The sequence below is a fragment of the Girardinichthys multiradiatus genome, chromosome 19, assembly GCF_021462225.1.
Source record: "Girardinichthys multiradiatus isolate DD_20200921_A chromosome 19, DD_fGirMul_XY1, whole genome shotgun sequence".
Lineage (NCBI taxonomy): Eukaryota > Metazoa > Chordata > Actinopteri > Cyprinodontiformes > Goodeidae > Girardinichthys > Girardinichthys multiradiatus.
The window spans coordinates 7,675,875-7,697,931 of NC_061811.1; the positions used below are offsets into that span (position 1 = coordinate 7,675,875).

At 40.1% G+C, this 22,057-nt stretch overlaps 1 protein-coding gene across 2 annotated transcripts; it reads left to right on the plus strand.

Moving 5' to 3' along the window:
- The first annotated feature begins 978 nt into the window (after window positions 1–978).
- Window positions 979–21,722, plus strand: grhl1 (grainyhead-like transcription factor 1). Of its 2 annotated transcripts, none has more exons than XM_047392985.1 (16): window positions 979–1,131; window positions 3,832–4,021; window positions 4,235–4,305; window positions 5,176–5,306; window positions 5,391–5,626; window positions 6,204–6,286; window positions 7,649–7,802; window positions 7,921–8,032; window positions 8,797–8,891; window positions 11,018–11,261; window positions 14,536–14,663; window positions 17,512–17,540; window positions 17,721–17,806; window positions 19,322–19,407; window positions 19,986–20,050; window positions 20,571–21,722. In XM_047392985.1, the coding sequence occupies exons 1-16, from the start codon at window positions 1,112–1,114 to the stop codon at window positions 20,683–20,685; spliced, it is 1,845 nt and encodes a 614-aa protein (XP_047248941.1). In that variant the 5' UTR covers window positions 979–1,111; the 3' UTR covers window positions 20,686–21,722. The 2 variants fall into 2 exon arrangements, with proteins under 2 accessions (XP_047248941.1, XP_047248942.1); XM_047392986.1 differs by lacking the exon at window positions 979–1,131 and adding an exon at window positions 1,170–1,381.
- Window positions 21,723–22,057: the final 335 nt, after the last annotated feature.

A 22,057-nucleotide genomic window follows, 5' to 3' on the forward strand; every position in this document is an offset into this window, starting at 1 on the left:
TGCAACCTACTTTAGACATTTTCAGCAATACTTTGTGCTTTTCCACACCAGGCTTGCTTTGGCACTCTGTGTTGGAGAAGATTCAAGCTGCAACTGTTTAGGCAGATTTTTTATTTTTTTTTATTCTTTAGCCTACTTTATGTTGTCAGACTGGTTCTGTTTAGTGAGCTCTTGATCTTAAGGTTCTCAAAGTAATCAAGTCTGGAGGAAGCTATCAGGTTTTGGGGGAAAAAATGTGTTTAGTCACAGTTAACACATGAAGGCATTCACCTTTTCACATTGTGTCAGGTTGGTTTGCATAACTGTTTTCCTTTAACACGTAAAATATTATTTAAAACTGCGTTGCTTTTACTCTAGTTTGTCTGATTTAAAAGATTGTTTGAAAGTCTGAAAAAGTTCACTGTAACAAAAAGCAAAAACACTTTTGCTTTTCTGCTTTCTATCCAGACCTGCAAAGTAAATTTCATTATTTTCCTTATTTTTCAGTTCTGTGTCATGAAGTGGTGTAAAAATGAAGCTGTCTCATTTTCAACAAACATGCTTTAAAACAGAAAAAAATTAAAATAAAATTAATAAACTCAGAGTGAAGCAAACTAAACCTTTACTTGCCTCATAGTGGGAAATTCACAGTGACACACACCTTTTATATACAATGAAAACAGTAATAACAAATACAAAAAATAAAAAGTCAGTTAAAAACAAATACCAGTAAAGGTAAAACTGGTACACTGGAATAACCTCCAAGATCAGCATAACTCAATAACCCAAATCACAGTTTTTTTTTAAAGAATATTGTTCAACTGGTTCACCTGAAATTTCCCACACCTCTAGGTACAGGCCACCAAATGAGCCAATCACAGCAGCAGTCAGGGTAATTGACAACGAGCCCCCGCCCACCTGTGCACCTGTAATCCAATCGGTGGCCTTGTCACAGGTAAAACCGGCCTCGGTTTCTCAAAAAAAGCGAGAAAAGCCGACAAAACCCGTTCTCTCAGTAGGGGACACTTTGTTGCTGCGGCCCTCATCCAGCGGTAGCGGAGGAGTTTTCCAGCCTAAAGAAGACGGGTCGGATTTTCAGTACCAACTCGAAAGTCCAGTTCGACCGACCAAGATGTCACAGGAGCATGACAAGTAAGTAGTCTTGACTCTCCACTCCGAGCATGCCCAACGACAATGTTGACAGTATTTACTTCTAAAACCGACTCTTATTATTTTCAGATTCATTATTTTTGCGAATTTGTTCAGGTTTGAAGGATTTTTAAGGATTAACTGTGTCCTGGAGCTCTTGTCTTATTTTTTAAAGCAGAACCTAAATTTTCTGGCACCTTTAAGCATTTTCTTTTTATTAGGAATAACCCTAAACTCAACTTTTTTTTCATGGGTAAGTTTTCCCAAAAGTTTGTCTGCCAGGCTCTAAGGCGGCTAAAGCTCATAGTTTCCCATGGTATGACTGCGTTTATTTCACCTGTCTTGTTCAAGCCTGTACAGGTGTATCTCCACCTGTCGTGCGAGCAAGTAGCGCCTGTTGGAAAGCGTGTTGGAGATGGGCGGTTTAGTTTGATTTGTTAACAGTCTTGATGGTGTTTGTTCAGGAATAAGCGATCAGCAACAGAAAGTTTCTCTTTGGGGGTTCGGGGGTGCCCTGATCAGCAGCTTTTCTGAAAAATAATTTGAGAAAACGTTGAATAGTTTTTATTTTATATTGGAGGTGGTTAAACTGCTTTCTGTGTGAATTTTGAGGGAAACAAAACGAGACTTTTTTAAGGGGAGTGAAACTGTACACCTTTTAGGCGTTGGCCCCACACAGACAATGTAAGCAAGCAGCGCACTGTCACAAGCTCAGGTGGGTTTTACTACAGAAAACAAATGGTCTGTCAACCCAAAGGCTGAAAACATAAAGAAATAAACTCTCTGTTAACTATACATTTAAAAACATCATTTTTGTCTTTATTTTTATTTATAATAGAATTGAAAAGAATCTGTTTCTGCCTAATTGTCTCCACTTAAATCTAACTGTAAATCCTGTCTGAGCAAAATTAATGGATCTTATTTGGCTGCTTTAAAGAATAGCACAATCAGTTATTGGATTACTAATTATTACGCCGACCATATTGGAGAGGGGGAAAAGATGCATTTGTGGTAGATACTTGACATAGAAACTGAACTATTCAAGCTTTAATATAATGACTTGGTTCTGTAGGACAATCAGGAGGTTTATTTCATGAAATCATGTGTGAGTATGTTTGTCCTGGGTTTAAGTTAAATTAGAAGGAGCATAAACAGTGAAATTTACTGTAAACAGTCAACGTCAGGGGAACATGAACTGTTTCATGCACATAGCTGCTGAGTCTTCTTTAAATGTTCCCCTTCACATATAGGTTTAAGTACTCAACGGACATATCCTACATTCATGAATTTAAGATATGTCCTTGATGGAAAAGAACATCATGATGGAACATGGGATTTATTTTTATTTGCATTTATTTAAGCGTTATTTAACCCTTCAGATTAACATTTCTTTTTTCGAGGAGACGAGGCCAAGAAGGCATGCCAATGCAAGCTACAAGCAAACAATTTGATATATAAGTCTTTCAAACGTGGTACAAAAGTAACTGTCTGAAAATTCAGATTTGTTTTTACCTAAAAGGTTTCTTAGATGCTTTTCACAAAACAAAAAATGTTTGTGCTTTTTTTTTTTTACATAGGTCTTTATTTATTTATTTATTGTATCATAACTGATACATTATTCTGTAAATATTGTTATCAAAGAGATTATGATATGCATTTCAAAGACTCATGGCACACCTAAACAGAAAGTTGTATTTGTAAAGAAAACATATGAAATATGTCTAGCAGCATATTTAGTAGATGCAGCAGTTTTTTAAAGGACTAACTGTCAGAAATACTTGTATCAAACATGATACTTTTGGCATTTATAATAAAAAAATCGAATTACATAATTAAAATAAAAAAAGTTAAAGCCTTCATAATAAATGGACAAGGCCCAGCTGAAGCATTTTCACTCTTCAGTTGCAGAAGCCCTGAAACTGTCCCAGAGAGACAGAAGCTTTAATCCTCAGTGCAGTCTTTAGATTTCTCCATGAAGATGGTGCAAAATAGGAGGCAAGGCAAGATTATTTGTTTAGTGTTTTACAGGGAAATAAATGAATTTATTTTAAAAATAGGAAAAAATAACTGTAACATGTAACAATAGCATAAAAACAAATGTTAAAAGTACTGGTTCCCGCTCTTTTTGTCCCATCCCGTCAAAAGTCTCAGAAGATGGAAGCAACAGAAGTGGAAAAAGTTAAGGGCGCCAACTGTTTCACCAGAAGTCATTATTTTTTCAGAAACAGGTTCTGTCACAAGAAAACAACAGAAGCAAAGTGTTGTTGAAACACAGGAATGCAGAAAGGTCAGGTGCGTCACCTCCGATCGGCTCGTCGGCCAATGACGATCCTGGCAGAAGAGTCACCCCACTGGACGAGCCTGTATCGCATCTTTTTTTCCGCCGTGCTAAATCTGCGGTGCAATGGCTGAGATTTGTTGCACAACCGTTGAAAAGCCTGAACAACAAGTCCTGAAAATAAACAACCTCCCACAGCCGATTTGTCACACATACAACCAGTTTGTCAGTTTTTGACGAAGCTGTGATTTCTGGTTCCTGGGAACCGCTGTGTTAAATGTTCAAGAACCAAATCGTGCAAATCTTTACATCAGCTCTATTAGATATTCCCCTGGTTCAGTTAGGAGCCTGTGGCTGTAATTAACTGCATGGAAAATATTTAAAAGAAACATCAACCCTCTGATAATGGTTCCTTCCTTTTGCAGTAAGCGTGCGGTCTTGGTTCTCCAGAACAAGCAGGGATATGGAGGCCAGCGTCGTCCCTTCACAACTGAGGATGAAGCCTGGAAGTCTTTTTTGGAGAATCCACTGACAGCCGCCACCAAAGCCATGATGAGCATAAACGGAGACGAGGACAGCGCTGCAGCTCTCGGCTTCCTCTACGACTACTATGAGGTGAAAATAAATTACCTTCTTTAACACACGCTGTTGGACTGGTCACCATGTTTTTAATTGACACTGCCTTGAAACCCGACCATTATCAAACATCTGTCAGGCAGAGCCGGAGTTTGTAACTGATCTAGCTGCTCACATAGGCAGCAGGATGACCCGTGTTGTTGGATGTGATGTGGTCAGATGCTGAGCGGCTGTGTTTACCTTCGTTTGCAGGTGCCCAGGGACAAGAGAACAATACAACCCAAAACAGAGTCGCTGGTCTCTGATGTGGATCCAAACAAAAGGTGAGCGGCAGACCTCTCCTAATACCACCCCCTATCAGGATAAAAGCATGGCACATCAGTGGCCTAAATCAAACATGCCACTTTCTAAATATTTTGGAAAAGATCTACAAAAATGTTTAATTTGCAGGTTTCTATTTTTTTTATTGAATCTAATAAATATGTCTGACTGTTGGTATGATGTTGTTTGCCTAAAATGCTATTAGTTTTTTCACCAGATGTAACAGGATGCACACCTTCCAGAAAATGCCACTTTTACATCATCAGTCCACAGAATTATTTCTCAAAATTCTTGAAGATCATCAAGATGTTATTTGGTCAATGTGGGACGGGCCTTGATGTTCTTTTTGGTCAGCAGTGGTTCTGGCCTTATAACTCTCCTATGGAAGCCATTTTTGCCCAGTCTCTTTCTCATTGTTGAATCATGAACTCTGACCCTAACTGAGACAAGTGAGACCTGCCATGCCATAGATACTGTTTTGGGTTTCATTAATGCTCTCATGGAGTAGTGCTGGTAGGCCCACTGCTCCTGGGAAGGTTCTCCTCTGGACTAATGGCTCTCACTGTGCTTCACTTGGGTCCCAAAGCCTTAGAAATGGCTTCATAGTAAAACTATTTTGAACTTAGACAACTGCAAGCAATGTATCTGATCTTTATAGATCAATTTAAAAACGAGCAAATATTTGGGAATAAAATCACAACACACATGGTAAAAAAATACAAAGCATACCCTTTTAAAAAACAGACATTTCTAAATAATTGCTGAGTGCCGTAACTTCGAAGACGAAAGCTACATCTCACACAGTGACATCTCACTGTGTGAGATGTCAGTGCTTCACAGATGTAGTAGGGATCTGCATTTCTGTGTTGCAGGCACCAGATCCAGACCAGACATCCCGTAGTTCCTCTTCAAGAAGCTGGTATGGAAAACAGAATCCAGGTCCTCAAAACCGTGAACCATCTTCAGCTGACGCAGGACAAGAGGACTCATTTCTCTTCACCAGGTCTGTTCATATTCATCAAGAGAAACATACAGCGACATAATGTAATGAAAACACCGTCCTGTTTACTGGGCTCTGTTCTTCCAGACACCACCATCACAGTTTCCATCGCCCCAGTGCCAAACTACACGCCTGTAAAGACGGAGGTGCCTACCCACGGCTTCTCTGTAACCGTGCCGAACAACTGCAGCGATACAGATGGTCATGTGGGCGTCTTCGAGCGCCATCTCACCCAGAGTGTGGTGCAGTGCAGCCCCAGCACCCAGTCCCGTACTCCCCCAGACTCCACCTTCTCAGAGAGCTTCAAGGATGGTTCCCAGGAGGCGAGTTTTCGATTTCGATTGTTTCGATTCCCCCTCTTTTCAAATGTTCCTAATGGTTTCCCTGCTGCCTCACACCCCTCTCCTTACATCCACCTCTTTCTTACTTTCCTCCACTTCCCTCTCCTCTGTCAGATCTCTCCCATTGAACAATAGGATATTCACCTGATCCCACAGAGCCAGCGGTGGGCTCAGCCTTCCCTGGTTTTTATTTGAACATGCCAAAATAGTGGCCAGTATGTTATTATGTCATTGTCTCACCAACACAATAAAGTGCTGTACTTTTCCCATACAATAGCCAAAGTCCTTTCTCCCTGCTCTTTCTCTATTTTAACCTGGAGGGGAATTACCTCAGAAAAGACGATCCCAACAAACCCCCCCCCCCCCCCCCCCCCGCATCACAACGGGGATGGAGAAATGAGGGGACATTTCAGTATTAAAAAAAAAATAAAAAGAAAGAACAGTACAAACAAAAGATGGACAACACAATAATAAATGATTATTTACTGGGTTTTATAGAGTACTGGTAAGGCAAGTCCTGTGTGTTTCTTTTGCTTTACTTCTTTCTTCTGTGTTGCAGATGTTTCCCTTCCCAGGAGATCTCCAGTTACGCATGGCCACCATGACACCAGAGGACTACACTCAGTTTGACCCGGCACCAAGGCAAGTCACGCTATTTCCGACAACAGACGTACCAATCAGAGTTTCCAGTTTATCTGATTTCCATCAAACTTTCATGTGAGAATGCCAATTTCAGCCAGTTCGTTTCTCTTTAACTATAATTACCATCACTTAAGATCTGAAGGTGATGTCACACTGTGTGTGTGACAGCAGTCACTTTTCAACAAGGTTTTATTAGTCTCTTAGAACACACAAAAATGATTAACGTTTACATTTAAACTGGATTTAACATCATAGTGAATATCACAGTTTCTGTGGCTAGCATTACTAACAATAGTTTCTGTGTGTATTCCCTGGAAAATGTAGACAGTTCACTGTAGTCTAAGATTTCCAAAAAGGTGCTAAGATCTACAAACCCAGCATTTTCCATTAAAGAAATTGGAAGCTCAATGGATGAAACAGAGCAGCTTTTCTGTACTCTGGCCACCCTTCATGTTATCTACTCAAAGTCTTGCTCTCTCTTATAGCCTGAACCACATGATCAACAAGACAGTTTCCTTTTTAAAAAGCTTCCAACATCTGTGCCTTCTCCTATCTCATTTTAAACACCATATCTATACTGAAGAAGACGAACTTCAGCCCCTTCCAATCATTCTTTCAGTCCATGGTCTATGCAAGTGCTTTCTGCCTTGCGATTGCCTGAAAGGTCCCAGCGAAAACAGGGGTTAAAGTTTAACCAACGTTACTTTTTTGATTCACCTCCATAGGCAGTAATAAACCTGTAACAGCTATGAGCTGAAAGGGTAACGTTGGACTGTGGAACAAGTGTGAAATGGCAGTAATAGGACACAAACCAAATTCGGCTGCAGCACAATCTGCAACTGCAGAAAGAGCAAAGACACCAGAAGAACCTTCAATGTGCATCTCATCATAGAAATATGCTGATGAGCAGAACCTGATGCAGATAATGGGATGTTAACGATGGAGCACAACAATGTTTTTTTATTTAAAGCACTGACTGCATTTGGGCAACCAGCATGAGGACTGCATCTCAAAGCTCAGACAGATATTGGGGAAATCCTTCACACATCTTTTAGGCCTATTGCTGAGGTGAATGGTGCGAGTTGTAGGCCACACCCATTTGTTTCCACAATACCAGTTTCATATTGTAAAAGCACACACACGTCAGGGTTCTCACTAAGCTGACTTTTATCATGTGAATAACCATAGAGCGGGTGTCAGGGCTGTACGTTGCTTGTGGAATTGATCTCCCGAACACTTTCTCGCTTATTAACCTTGTCTGTCATTGTTAAAGTTACAATTTCTGTAACAAACAAAGCATGTTTTTGTGTGAAACAACCTCATTTTTATATACTGAACACATCCTGTCATTTTTTCCTTTAGGAGTAACTTTGAGTACTCTCTAGAGGCATCCAAATCTCTGCGTCAGAAGACTGGTGACGGGACGATGACGTACCTCAACAAGGGGCAGTTTTACCCAATCACACTCAGGGAGGTAGACAACAAGAGCATTCAGCAACCCATCACAAAAGTCAGGGTAAGAATTATTTAAAAATGTACCTGAAACAAACAAAACTAAGGCTCACTGTTTCCGTGGTTTCTGAAATAAATGTTTAAACCCATTAATCTTTCATTGTTTGTTGGTCCCTTGTCAGAGTGTAGTGATGGTCGTGTTTGGAGAGGAGAAATGCAGGGAGGATCAGCTGAAACACTGGAAGTACTGGCACTCCAGGCAGCACACAGCTAAACAGAGGTGTCTCGACATCGGTAAGATTCTGAGCTGCAGTTATGTTGAACAGCAAGGTACAAAAATGTTAATGGTTTATGTTCAACTAGTTCTAAGCCTATGTTCTGTTACTGAAGCTTCTGAAACCTCAATATTCCTAATCATCTCCATTTAATCTGCATGCATAACAAAACAAGAAAAAGCAACTTAAAAGCAAGAAGTTCTTTCAGAAGTAATCATAGCCTGGTAAACCCTTAGGAGAGTGAGTTGTTAAGACGTTTTTACAGCTTTGTTTCAGCCAGGATCTGAGATTAAATGAGAAAATGTTATTTTGCAAATTTGACCATTTTTATACTTTTTCGGTTTTGGTCATTTCATCCCAAACTTCCTTGCGCCTTCCATTTCCTTCCTTTCTTCTTTTCTTCCTTGTGCCATCCCCACTTCCCTCTTTTGTGTCCATCCTTCCTTGTTTCCTAACTCCCTTCTGTTTGTCTTTTTCTCTTTTTTAATTCCCAGTGTTCTTCCCTTGCTTGTTCCTCTTTTCCTTCCTTGTTACTTACTTTCCTTTCTTGCATTAATATTTTTGTCATATTTCTGTCCTCCTTTCTTTAATTCCCTGTGTTCTTCTTTCCATCTTTTTACATATTTGTTCTAGATTAAAAACCCGCCCACTGTAGAAATGTCTACCAAAGATTCGAAGGGAACTTAAACTCAGTATATTTTATGGATTTACATTAAGTCTTAGCTGAATCTAGTAGCCATTTTGCCTCTTAAAAAAACAATAAACTGATGTTTAATTTTTCAGCCGACTACAAGGAGAGCTTCAACACAATCGGCAACATCGAGGAGATTTCCTACAACGCAATTTCCTTCACATGGGACACAAACGAGGAGGCCAAAGTAAGACAATGAGATAAACACTTAAACACAAAGAATAAAAAATCAACTCCAGCTCTAATATTCCAGGCGAGACAGATTTTCATTTAAATCTAAGGCACAGTTTTCATTTAAGATGCTGATCCCCCTGTCAGTGATGATCGACCACTGCTGTCATACATGTCATACATGACAGCATCTCCACTGAGTTTGAAGATCACAGTAAAGAAACTAAAATGTGCTTATAAATGTGATGCTGCACATCAAAGCAGTTCTGCATAGCAGACTGAGCAGCTATGAGTCAGGAATGTTGAAACTCAGCAGGGGTTGATGAACACCAGACAGGTGGTTAACAGAATCCTGTTGGAGTAGTAGGGAAGTTACCAGGATGGACTGACTGCCTTCACTCTGTCCAACAGTCTCTGACAGTCCAGTGAACAGCAAACAAACCTGCAGGCTGTCATCTTCACCCTGCAGTAGCACTGTGATGCAGACATAAAGTCACATGAAGGCACCGTTTTCTGCAGAGTCCAGGATGTTGACTTGAAGTCAGTTTAAAGGATGTTCATCCTTGTTTGTTTTTGTCACCTCATGATGTGTTTAACCTCCCCGCTGTCTTGTTGTTTTAAACACTCTTCGATGAAAGATTAGGTTACACATCTGGATGTGTTTGTGCATCTGAACGGACATCTTTGAAGATGCCAGTTTTAGACCTGAGCAAGGAGAATGTTTCAGTCCCTGCTCACTTTTAGATGATGGTAGATTAACAGTAAAATTCAAGGTTTAGTCGTTTAGTAGAGAATGTAAGGTGAGAAGTGCAGGTGTGTTTTGGTGTGGTTTGCCCTCTGGGTGATAATAAAGCGTGACACAGATATTTATGGTGTATTTAAGAAGGGCAGCCCCTCGTATGCTTTTTGTCTGAGTGGGCTTTAATTTCTCCTCCTCTCATGTAAATATTATCTTTCCTAAAAAAAAACTCAAATCACAAAAGGATAAAACACACACCTCTTTTAGCACAAACATTTTAAAAGCTGATATGTTCACATTTGTTTACACAAACTTTGTGTTCTTGCCGCTTTGATTTGATATATTGAATATCAATTAGAAGTGACCTGAGATGGTAAACTCACTGATCCTCTCTGTTTGGTACTTTCACGTCCTCTGTTGTGATTACGTGTTCTGTTTACACAAAGAGAACCTGTTCTTAGTAAAAGCATCCAGACAAAGAAGCAAACTGAACTACTGTAGTTGACCAGAAGAGGGCAGCAGAGGACACTGAATGCAGCCTGAGGAATGAACTGCAGAGACGATTTTATCTATATTTGTGATACAAAAGTAAATCAAAAGTAAAGCTTGGAGAACAAAACCTTTTAACAGGGCTGCCACTAACTATCTAAACCAATATTGCCCCATAATTAAACTATTTTATGCCGGAAATTGGCCACCAAAAAAAAAAAAATTTTATAACAAAGATTTACATATTAATGTATCTAAAAAGCACCACCTCCAGCATGAGGTGTTATCATGTATGTACTTAGAAATAAAAAGAGCCTATTTCTAAATAGTCATCTTTTTCATTCTGAAAATGAAAATAAATAATAACAATCCATCCATTTTCTATAGTCGCTTACTCTTCCAGGCTAACAGGGGGCTGGCTCCTATTTCCAGCAGTCATTTAAATGCTGGGGTACGCCTTGGATAGGTCATAGTAATGTGTTGGCTCATCAGTAGCACCTGGGTGTCGTCTCTTCAGATGCCCATCATGCATGCGTGTGTGTTTCTCCATTTATTAGACTCCACTTATCATCTAAAGTAAAGAAAGTACTTCCATACTTTAGACCACTTCTGCCTTTAAGGACTTCAAAAAACTTTTATGACCCGGCTCATTTAACAGGGAAGCAGATGCTTCATCCACCATGTTTGTTTTGAAGGGTAACACCGAGGCAGCCAATGACTGGATCTGAACAGAAATAAAGCATATACAGACACACACAGGACCACTTCATACAAATAATAAAGATAACTTGAAAAAGTGTTGACTAAAGATAATGATGTGGAGCAGATTAGTATAGTTAACGTTACTGCAAAGCCACTGCAGCACTGTTAGCTGATGTCATGTCATTTCTTTTCTTTTCAACTTCTCTCCATAGATTTTTATCTCTGTTAACTGCCTGAGCACCGACTTCTCCTCTCAGAAGGGGGTGAAGGGTCTTCCTCTGAACCTGCAGATCGACACCTACAGCTACAACAACCGCAGCAACAAGCCCATCCACCGCGCCTTCTGCCAGATCAAAGTTTTCTGTGACAAGGGAGCTGAGAGGAAGATCCGAGATGAGGAGAGGAAGCAGTCCCGCCGGAAAGGAAAGGTCCCCGACCTCAACACAGGACTGGCTTGTGAGTCACGTTTTACTTTAAACCTAATTCACCTAATGTCTTTACAGTGGAATCTGTAACAAATTATGAAAAATATTGCTGGAGATAGGCACCAGCTCTCCCGTGACCCACCATGGAATAAGCGGTAGAAAATGACTGACTGACTGACTGATTAATGAAACTCAGTCAAATACAAGAGTGGATTTTTTTATAATAACAGTTTATAAAATAAAAATATCATTGAAAGTTATTTTATTTCAGCAAATGCTTATTAAAACTCAACATTCAGTTTCTTTGCTGATTAGAGTATTAAATAAGACTCTTAAAAGATTTTTTCTAACACATAAATATCATGTTGTAGCCTGCACAATCATGGTTAACTCAACAGTCACTGACATGCTCTGAAAGGAGTGTGTGGTGGCCGCTTGAAGCTCTGACTCCATCTGGTGGCCACTCTTTGTAAATCTCTCCCAAACTCTTGAAACTCTTGGAACTGGCTTTGTGTCACGATCCTCTTGGAAACTGCAGCCATTCCTACCGCTTGTGCACCTCTTTCTACCGGTTTCATTCCACCAAACCTTTCCATTGATATGCTTGGATACAGAACTCTGTGAACAGCCAGCTTCTGTAGCAATGAATCCAGGACATAGACAACAACCATCACTTTCCTTGCATTAAGCCTCTTCTGAACCAGAGCCATCAAGAGCATCTTAACTGGGCAAAGGAGAAAAAGGACTGGAATAGCCCAAATCCTGTCTTCATATGAAAGTTTGTCTTGCCTTTCATTTGGAAATCATGGTCTCAGAGTCAGTTTCCGAAGTCAGTGATTAACCAAAGGTAAAAAATGTTAGTGTACTTCACATCTCCTTCTGCTGACAAGCTTAATGGAGATGCTGATTCCTTTTTCCAGCAGAACCTGGAACCTGTCCTAACTGCCATAGCTACCAAAAGCTGCTTCGATGACCATTCTGTTACTATGCTTGACTGGCCAGAAAAATGGCCTGAATCCATAGAAAATCTAAGGCGTATTGTCAAGAGGGAGATGAGACACCAGAACAAACAATGCTGACAAACCAAAGACCACTGTTAAATCAGTCTGGCCTTCTCCAACACCTCAGTGGAACCACAAAGCTAATCGCATTCAATTAAAAGCTGCACTGATGCAGGATTTTATGCATGCTGTTTCATACTGAGTACATACAAAGGTTGGACAATGAAACTGAAACACCTGTCATTTTATTGTGGGAGGTTTCAAGGCTAAACTGGACCAGCCTGGTAGCCAGTCTTCATTGATTGCACATTGCACCAGTAAGAGCAGAGTGTGAAGGTTCAATTAGCAGGGTAAGAGCACAGTTTTGCTCAAAATATTGAAATGCACACAACATTATGGGTGACATACCAGAGTTCAAAAGAGGACAAATTGTTGGTGCACGTCTTGCTGGCGCATCTGTGACCAAGACAGCAAGTCTTTGTGATGCATCAAGAGCCACGGTATCCAGGGTAATGTCAGCATACCACCAAGAAGGATGAACCACATCCAACAGGATTAACTGTGGACGCAAGAGGAAGCTGTCTGAAAGGGATGTTCGGGTGCTAACCCGGATTGTATCCAAAAAACATAAAACCCCGGCTGCCCAAATCACAGCAGAATTAAATGTGCACCTCAACTCTCCTGTTTCCACCTGAACTGTTCATCAGGAGCTCCACAGGATCAATATACACGGCCGGGCTGCTAGAGCCAAACCTTTGGTCACTCATGCCAATGCCAAACGTCGGTTTCAATGGTGCAAGGAGCGCAGATCTTGGGCTGTGGACAATGTGAAACATGTATTGTTCTCTGATGAGTCCACCTTTACTGTTTTCCCCACATCCGGGAGAGTTACGGTGTGGAGAAGTCCCAAAGAAGCGTACCACCCAGACTGTTGCATGTCCAGAGTGAAGCATGGGGGTGGATCAGTGATGGTTTGGGCTGCCATATCATGACATTCCCTTCGCCCAATACTTGTGCTAGATGGGCGCATCACTGCCAAGGACTACAGAACCATTCTTGAGGACCATGTGCATCCAATGGTTCAAACATTGTATCCTGAAGGCGGTGCCGTGTATCAGGATGACAATGCACCAATACACACAGCAAGACTGGTGAAAGATTGGTTTGATGAACATAAAAGTGAAGTTGAACATCTCCCATGGCCTGCACAGTCACCAGATCTAAATATTATTGAGCCACTTTGGGGTGTTTTGGAGGAGCGAGTCAGGAAACGTTTTCCTCCACCAGTATCACATAGTGACCTGACCACTATCCTGCAAGAAGAATGGCTTAAAATCCCTCTGACCACTGTGCAGGACTTGTATATGTCATTCCCAAGACGAATTGACGCTGTATTGGCCACAAAAGGCCCTACACCATACTAATAAATTATTGTGGTCTAAAACCAGGTGTTTCAGTTTCATTGTCCAACCCCTGTACAATGGACAGTACGCGAACATACTTCCAAGTAGGCCGACATTTCTGTAATGACTTTTTTTTATTAATAGTGTTTCACTTTCCAACTTTTTCCTTCCAATAAACCTTCCATTAATATGATTGGAAACAGCACTCTGTGAACAGTCAGCTTCTTTAGCAATGACCTTTTCTTGTTCTTACTTCAAGGTTATCAGAGTGCTGTTTTGAAAGTAGTCCAGCAGTCTTCCTACTGATTACACAGGCTGCAACATAACAGTTTTGTTTTGAAAATATTTTTCATTAGTCTGATGTTAATCAGATTTTCAGAGAAGCTAAATCTTGGGTTTATTATTAGCTGGAAACCACAATTACCAGATGTAATAGAAATAGATGCTTGAAATAAATCTGAGTGTAATTCATTTGTAAATTCATAATTACCTACTACTAACTTTTAACTGATGAACTAAATACATTTTTCATTTATATTGAAATTATTTTAAATGTATCTATAGGGATCCTGTAAACAGACCAGTACGGCCAGCAGGTGGTGCTGTAGGCAAGCACAAATGTCCAGTTATTTTATTCTATAGAACATTAAAAAATAAATTCAGCTGACCAATGTAGTATGCATGCAGAAAAATATGATATCAGTTATAAATAGTAAACTATGCAGAGGTATAAAACAACAACAGTTACACAACAACAGAGATATGTGAATAGGACAGATCTTTAATGCAATTTTATTACTTATGTTGCCAAAAAATGGCCATTAAAGGCATATTATTGCAAAAATGTAAAATGTTGTTCTTATTCCTTAATAAAGCACATCTCTCTGCCTTTTCCTCTCAGTTACAGATGTTAAAGTCCCCCTCCTTCAGAAGAGAAATGATGTGACCATCTTCAAGACCTTGGGCGACCTTGAGACCCAACCTGTCCTGTTCATTCCTGACATCCACTTCTCCACCTTCCAGCGCCACGTGAGTGCCTCATCTATACTTCTGTTTTAATCAACAGTGAAATAAACCCTCCTTTTTTATGGCATTCCCAAATACGAGCATGATGCTGATGGTCCATAAGCAGTTTGTTTTTCCGCCTCCACCCACCCCATCTGCCAGCTGGGTTGAGGTGACCTGCCAGCAAGCTTGCTGGCAGGAACGCAGAGATCTGCTTTCTAGCTTAGAAAGATGGCCTACGCGATGGCAGCGTTTCAGACTGCTTATTCATAAGATGAATCATTCACCAGTGACTCAAAATAAACCAGAAGTGAAAAACAAAGTTCTCGTACAACCGTCTTAAAAATAAGTGTTCATACGCTTGCGGCAAAGAGAATAAACGCCCTTAAAGGGAAGGGGAGCAGGGCTGCTTTCTTATTGATTTGCAAATGCTGCATGTTGAAACAGGTTAGCCAGGAAAAAGTACAAAAGCCAGATATTCAGTTCTGAGAGGCTGTGGGCATGATTGAGGGTTTTATCAGTTTTCAACAGCAGCAGCATGTCTTTTCTGCGTGCGTGGACTTTGAGCTTTGCAACCAGCAGCCAGAATGAACTCTTCATGAAGCACGTACAGCAAGTTACAGAACATGGGTTTGTACAAGAGGATGCACACCTGACCTGCACTCCTGCAATTGTTCTGGGATGTGTATAGAGCAGCAGATTTCTTATAGTGTTTTTCTTTTAGTGACATTTTTGACCCCTCAGTTTAACTCAACTTTGTGCTTCATTGTGGTGCATTTGTTAGCACTCTTTTATTGCAACAAGAAGGTCCTGGGTTCGGCCAATGTATGCATGTGTTCTCTCTTGGAATTCCTACTTTTCTCCCACATTCCAGAATATTCATCTTGGGTTTACTGGGCTCTCTACCTTGCCCTTGGAAGCATGTGTGTGTGTGTGTGTGTGTGTGCACCTAGTTGTTTGTCGCTGTGATAGACTGGAGACCTGTCCAGGGTGTACCCCGCCTCTCACCCAATGACCGCTGGAGATGGACACGAGCCCCCACCCTAACCATGACCCTGCATGGATAACCATGTAGGAACAATGGATGGATGAATGTCAACCATGACTGCCCCCTGCTGGTCTTTTTTGAGAAAATCGATCGAAGTCCAAATAAATATTTTGCTCTGTTTTTGTCGTTTACTTTGCTTTGATGATCGGAGGGGCGATAGTTATTTTTTTGTGATGCTCATAAGGCTGAACCTGACAGACACTCTCCAAACATTTGTGTCCGATAAGCTGAGTTCACTGTTCTTGCTCCCAGAATAGAACGTTTTTTATCAGCAGTGCTGCCGATCAATACACACACACACTCACACACACACACACACAGAGCCACATCACCCAACCCAGCAGTTTTCCAAGAACAAAAAATTATCTTTACTAATTATTGCTGTTTTCTAACCTTTAATAAGATAAAATTAATTCAGATAAGACCACCTTTGTGTCTGTGCCTGGCAAAAGTCTTGTCATGTTAGAACCACAATCTTCAATGCTTTTCATTGGTATCTCATGGGACCACAAAGTAGTGCATAAAGGTGAAGAGGGAGGAAATGATTCATGGTCAGTCAGTCAATCATTTTCTACTGCTTATTCCATAGTGGGTCACAGGGGAGCTGGTGCCTATCTCCAGCAGTCTATGGGTGAGAGGCAGGGTACACCCTGGACAGGTCACCAGTCCATCACAGGGCAGCACACAAACAACCATGCACACACTCATTCATACACCTAAGGGCAATTTAGAGTTACCAATTAACCTAACAGGCATTTCTTTGGACTGTGGGAGGAAGCCAGAGTACCCGGTGAGAACCCACACATGCACAGGGAGAACATGCAAACTCCATGCAGAAAGACCCCCAGCCGGGAATTGAACCCAGGACCTTCTTGCTGCAAGGCAACAGTGCTACCAACTGCGCCACCGTGCAGCCCGTGATGGTAAAAACCATGATTCATGGTTTTTACCATATTTTACCAGCGAAAAATGTGATAAATGTGGTGTACATTTGTATTATTCCCCCTGAGTCGATACTTTGTAGATCGCCTTTCAATGCAGTTCCAACTGGAGGTCTTTTGGGGTATATCCCTACCAACTTTGCACATCTACAGACTGAAAGTTTTGCCTATTATTCGTTGCAGCTCCTCCAGAGTTATCATAGGCCTCTTAGCTGCTTCTCTGGGTAATGTTTAGGTGGACATCCATGTCTTGATTGGTGTGCAGTTTTTTTCCATCCTCTCTCCATGTTCAGATGATGGAAGGAACAGAGCTCTGTGAGATTTTCAAATCTTGGGATATTGTTGTAGAACCTAACCCTGCTTTAGATTTCTCCTCCCTGACTTGTCTGTTGTGTTCCTTGGTCTTCATGACCTTCATTAGTTGTTCACAGAACAACTAATGATTAAATTACATACAGGTAATTAGGAACTTATTTGGGGTTATCGCAGCAAAATATTCTGAATATACATCATTCCACACACATTTTTATTCATAATATTTGTATTTCTCCTCTGATTTTGCTAAACACTCTTGCAAAGTCAGAAATGTATCTGGTACCACTGTGAGGGTCCAGACCAACACTTTTGCCCCATCCAGCACCACCAGTTTTAATATCTGTATATCTGCTGTTTGCTGCTGATTGTGATAAAGAGTAAATGGGTCAATACAGGATTCTGGTGTTTGCTTTTCCCTTCGACCACAGTGACTGATATAGCTGCATCCATGAAGCGTTACAGCAACAGTGTTTGCACAGTTAAAAGCATGAATAAAATGACCACTATGAATGGATAAATGGCTCTTTAGTTACAATTTTTGAGTAAATATCAGTTTTGTTTTTTACAGGCCTTTCCTGCAGAGGATGGAGAAGATGGGTACGTTTCCTGATTTTCCACTTGACTTAGTGTTGAACTCAGTTCCTTTTTGACCCTTTACCCAGTAAGGCCAATGCAGTGGTGTATTCTGTTTCTAGGAAAGGCTTAGAGGTTTCACATTACCTTGGTGCTTGTTTTGTTGAGTTTTTTTTTATTAATATGGGTCTGTTCCCAATGCAGCTCAAGTTTGAGGAGATTACCCTTCAGCGATGATGAGTTTGGGTCACCGCCAAACAAGATGGCGAGAGCGGACGAGCCCAAGAAAGGTACCGGATTTATGTCTTCTTGTGATGTTGAACAGTGATGATTTTCTCTGGGGCTAATTTATGAAACTGTTTGCACATGCAAGTCTCTGTTTGCATTTGCTGTGGTCAACCTCTGAAGTTCCCTCCCTTAACCCCTCTTTAATGCATATGTACTCTCTGGGAAATGTGTTTCACCTGAGACCTTCACTGACCCAACAAATGTCACCGATCACTCAGTGAACATGCGCCAGGAAACAAGCTGATGCCCTTTACCCTACATCCCATTGCAAAGCATTCTGCAGTTCATAATAAACATGTACAAACACATTTTACTAAACCATATGGATGACTTGTTTATTAAAACAACTTGTGCAATAGTCTTTAAATTCACACACAAATGTGGTATTTGTATGAAGAGTTAATTTTTAAATTGGGCCTAGGAGAATTAATTGAAACTGGTCAGATGCAGTCCAAAACAATCCAGAAAAATGGTCTAAAGGAGGGGATTTCCTAATGTTCCAACCATACAACTCTATTATATAATGTGTGTTGTTTGTAAAATATTTGGGTGTGAAAGAAATGACATTTCCCCTGGTATGGGCCTCAAAAAGCAGTAATGAAGTCAGAAGCTTTGATGAGGACTAAGGTAAATTAATTTAAAGGGGTCTCCTGTCAAAACTGGAAAGTAACTTTAAAAATTCCACATAAATAGTGACGAATATGAAGCAATTCTTTCAAATAATGACATACCGCCAGGTTCGGATGTACAAGTTTAGGCATTTTTGGAAAATTTTACTATGAAAGAAAATGACCATAAACCACAGATCTGAAAAGAGAAGCTAGCTTGGACATGACTCAAAATTACTCTTCTACCACCAACATTTGCCTGAAAACCTCCAAAAGGGGGCATCCTGGTCAGATGATTCACCTTAGCTGACTCAGAGGAGCAGCAGCTCTTCTCCAAATTTCCCCTGGACGATGGAGCTCCTCATCTTAACACTGAAGCTTAAACCAACTTTGGTGGGGTCCTTGCAGGCAAGTGCCTGGAGGTCAGGGCTTGGATCTTAGGGCTCAGCCTAAGCCAGGTGACACCAGGGGGCCTGGCTATGCTGATTTTGGGCATGGTAATCTGGCTCTTTTAAAATTATTCTATGAATTTTGGCCCCATTTTTCAGAGAAATGCATGCAACTGCATTGTGATTGAGAAGCTGTTTGGACAGGTGTATTTTTTAAAGATCACTTGCTTTTCATGAGCAGTCTGGTAATGATCTAAATGTTCAGACCTTTTTTATGTCTAAATTAATGTTGCCTTGACTCTTGGGGGGCAAACAAACAAGTTTACTATGGGAAATTATAGCTGTCAGAATGGGAGAGTCGTACCAGTCCTCAGGCCCCCTACTGTTGCGTAATTACAAACTGAAATTAAAAAAATCGGACTAGAAAGGAAATGCATTTTAAAAAAGTATCCAATAAACTTTCTTTGACTGTGGTTATTTCAACCTCCCTCTTCGTTTTTCCTCATTTTCCTCCTCACAGTCCTGCTGTACGTTCGCAAGGAATCAGACGAGGTGTTCGACGCCCTGATGCTGAAGAATCCCACTCTGCACGGCCTGGTGGAAGCTGTGAGTTCTTCTCAGTTTGTCTGGCTTACTGTGGACTTTCTGTTCCTGTGTCATGTTGCTGGTGTAAAGTTTACACACAGGAGCCAGAGGCCCAGCTCTCACAAACCGTACACATGAGCAAATGCCTTAGCAGGCTGAAAAGTTAGAGATGGTTCAAGACTCAGACTTTAAAGTCAAAACAGAGATGAGAAGTTGCTGGTTGGGAGGAGAGATGAAAAAAAATGATGTTGGAACAAGCTGTCTGAAAGGCAGTGATGTGAGTTTAGATGTTATCAGTGTTAAAGGTGCAGAAGGTAGGTAAAGCATTCCAGTTTGAAGTGTCTTTCAACAGGTTTAGCACAAGAACTTCTTGTTCTTGAGTGTTTGCTTGTTCTGGTTTTCCTGCATTCATGAGGTCTAAAAATTGTACATCCCTGCACATTTGAGGCCCAACAGCCTTGCACAACCCAACAGAGTTTGAGTTTTTAAGGGTCAGGCTTAAGTTTTAAGATGTCAAAGTAACATCAGCACAGATGTGGTTAAACAGGGATGTACAGTAAGTGTGGAATAAAGATCTTACACAGTTTCTTCTGACCCAGATTTCAGAGAAGTATGATCTTCCCCTGGATAAGATTGGAAAGGTCTACAAGAAGTGCAAGAAAGGGTGAGTGAATCCTTTACATTTTGACACCTGAAATTCTACGACGAACCCAGAAATTGACTATGTATATGTTTGATTATCTGCTGTGAAACTTCCTGCTGTGTGGTACAGCAAAAGTATGAACACCCCTTGATATTTTTAACATTTTGTCACATTACAACAACAAACTTCCACATAATGTATTGGGATTTTATGTAGTGCATGATTAAGATTATTAATATATTGTTTTCAACATTTTTACAAACAAAAAATGTGAGGCATGAAGATGTAGAACCACATTGTTCCACAGATACAGCTGAAAGTCTTTTAACCTGACAAAATTTCTAAAGTTTCATGGGTTACGAATACTTCTGCACTGCATTGTAACAGCCATTTTTAATTTAATAATTCATTGTTTAACAACACATTTGCATAGACTTGAAGTAATGAAATTACTTTCACGAAAGTTTGCCCAAGACAAGAATGAAATGTTTCCACCTAGAAAAATTATATTTTATTTTGTTCCCCATTTCCTTGTTGTTAGCATTCTGGTCCACATGGATGACAACATCATCAAGCACTACTCCAATGAAGACACCTTTCAGATCACCATGGAGGAGCACGGTGGCATGTGCAAACTAACTCTGACAGAGATCTAATTGAAACGTCCACACAGAGTTGGAAGATGTCTGTAGCCGTCAGGTTTACGCTCCTGGCTTTGCAGGGATTATGGACTTGATCTGAAACTCCAGTAATGTCTTGTAAAAAAGTCCTAAAATTGGCGCATCAAAGCCGGAGCCTTCAAAAGATGACTATGATGGTTTGAAAAACATAAGTTATACATGTCATTTATTGCTAAGCTTTTTCTGCGCACAAGTAGGATATATGTGCATTTGTATTTTAATGAGAAAATTAGCTGCAGCGTGTATATATAAATGCCTAATTATATGCAAACTGTTAAGGGTTGCAGTTTGGACGCTGCTATACCTCAAGCTATGCAAGCAGCAGAGTTTTTTTAATTCAGAGGTTTTGAATTTAATTATGAAAAAAGAAACATCTCTTCTTCCCTTTATAAAATCATAGCACTGATGACTGCAGCCTGCAAAATTTACCATTTAAAAATGTGTATTATTACTAAACAGTATGGCAGTATTTCGAATGTCATCAGTTCGTCAAATGCTGTAAATGTTTGTATTTTATTAGGGTAGGAATTAGTTTTAAAAAATGTTTTTCATTAATTTAGTTTAAATAAGAATCTTTTGTTAAGTATTACATAGTTTGTATTGATAAAAATGCTGAAAGTACATTCCTACATGTTCTAAATGTCAGTCGGTCAGTTAATATCTAACGTCTTTCTAGCAGTCTTTTCAGGCTGTCCTGTGCAATAATATTCAGGCTCAGGCAAATTCAGAAAATAGTAACCCTCTATTGCCATAAGATACATGCTGATCTTTGTCTTTTTATGGAAATATTGTACATAATATTTGGAAAAGGATCTGTATAATCTCTTTTTTTTATATCTAAGTACTTATTGTGTATATATTTATTAAGAAAATGGATGTGGGTTCTTTATATATAACCAGTTTTCTATCACTCTATAATTATTCATGAACTTTTTGTATTTTACACCAATGCTATATGTCCAGGGTGTGACAAAGTGCCCAATAAAAGATTAACACCAGCAGCCACTTTTAAACTCTGAGTCTGATTCTTTTTTTTAAACTACAAAAATGCATGATAGAGTTGATAAAAATTAACTACCGAAACAGCAGCTATCTGGGCTCATGCACTGATAGAATAAATAGCAGAAATGTTGTTCTGACAGAAATCTAAAAAAAGGATCAATTACACGGTTTAAGGCCTTCATTTTCATTTCCCTTTTCTCACAGGGCTAGGTTGATCTGGATAGCTGTTGCCTCTAAATAAATGAAATAATCATTTAGAGTTTTTTGTATTACATTTTTTGTCTAAAAAAAATGTAAGCAGGACAAAACACAGAAGAAAGAAAAGGAATCTGTAATGGGGAAATAC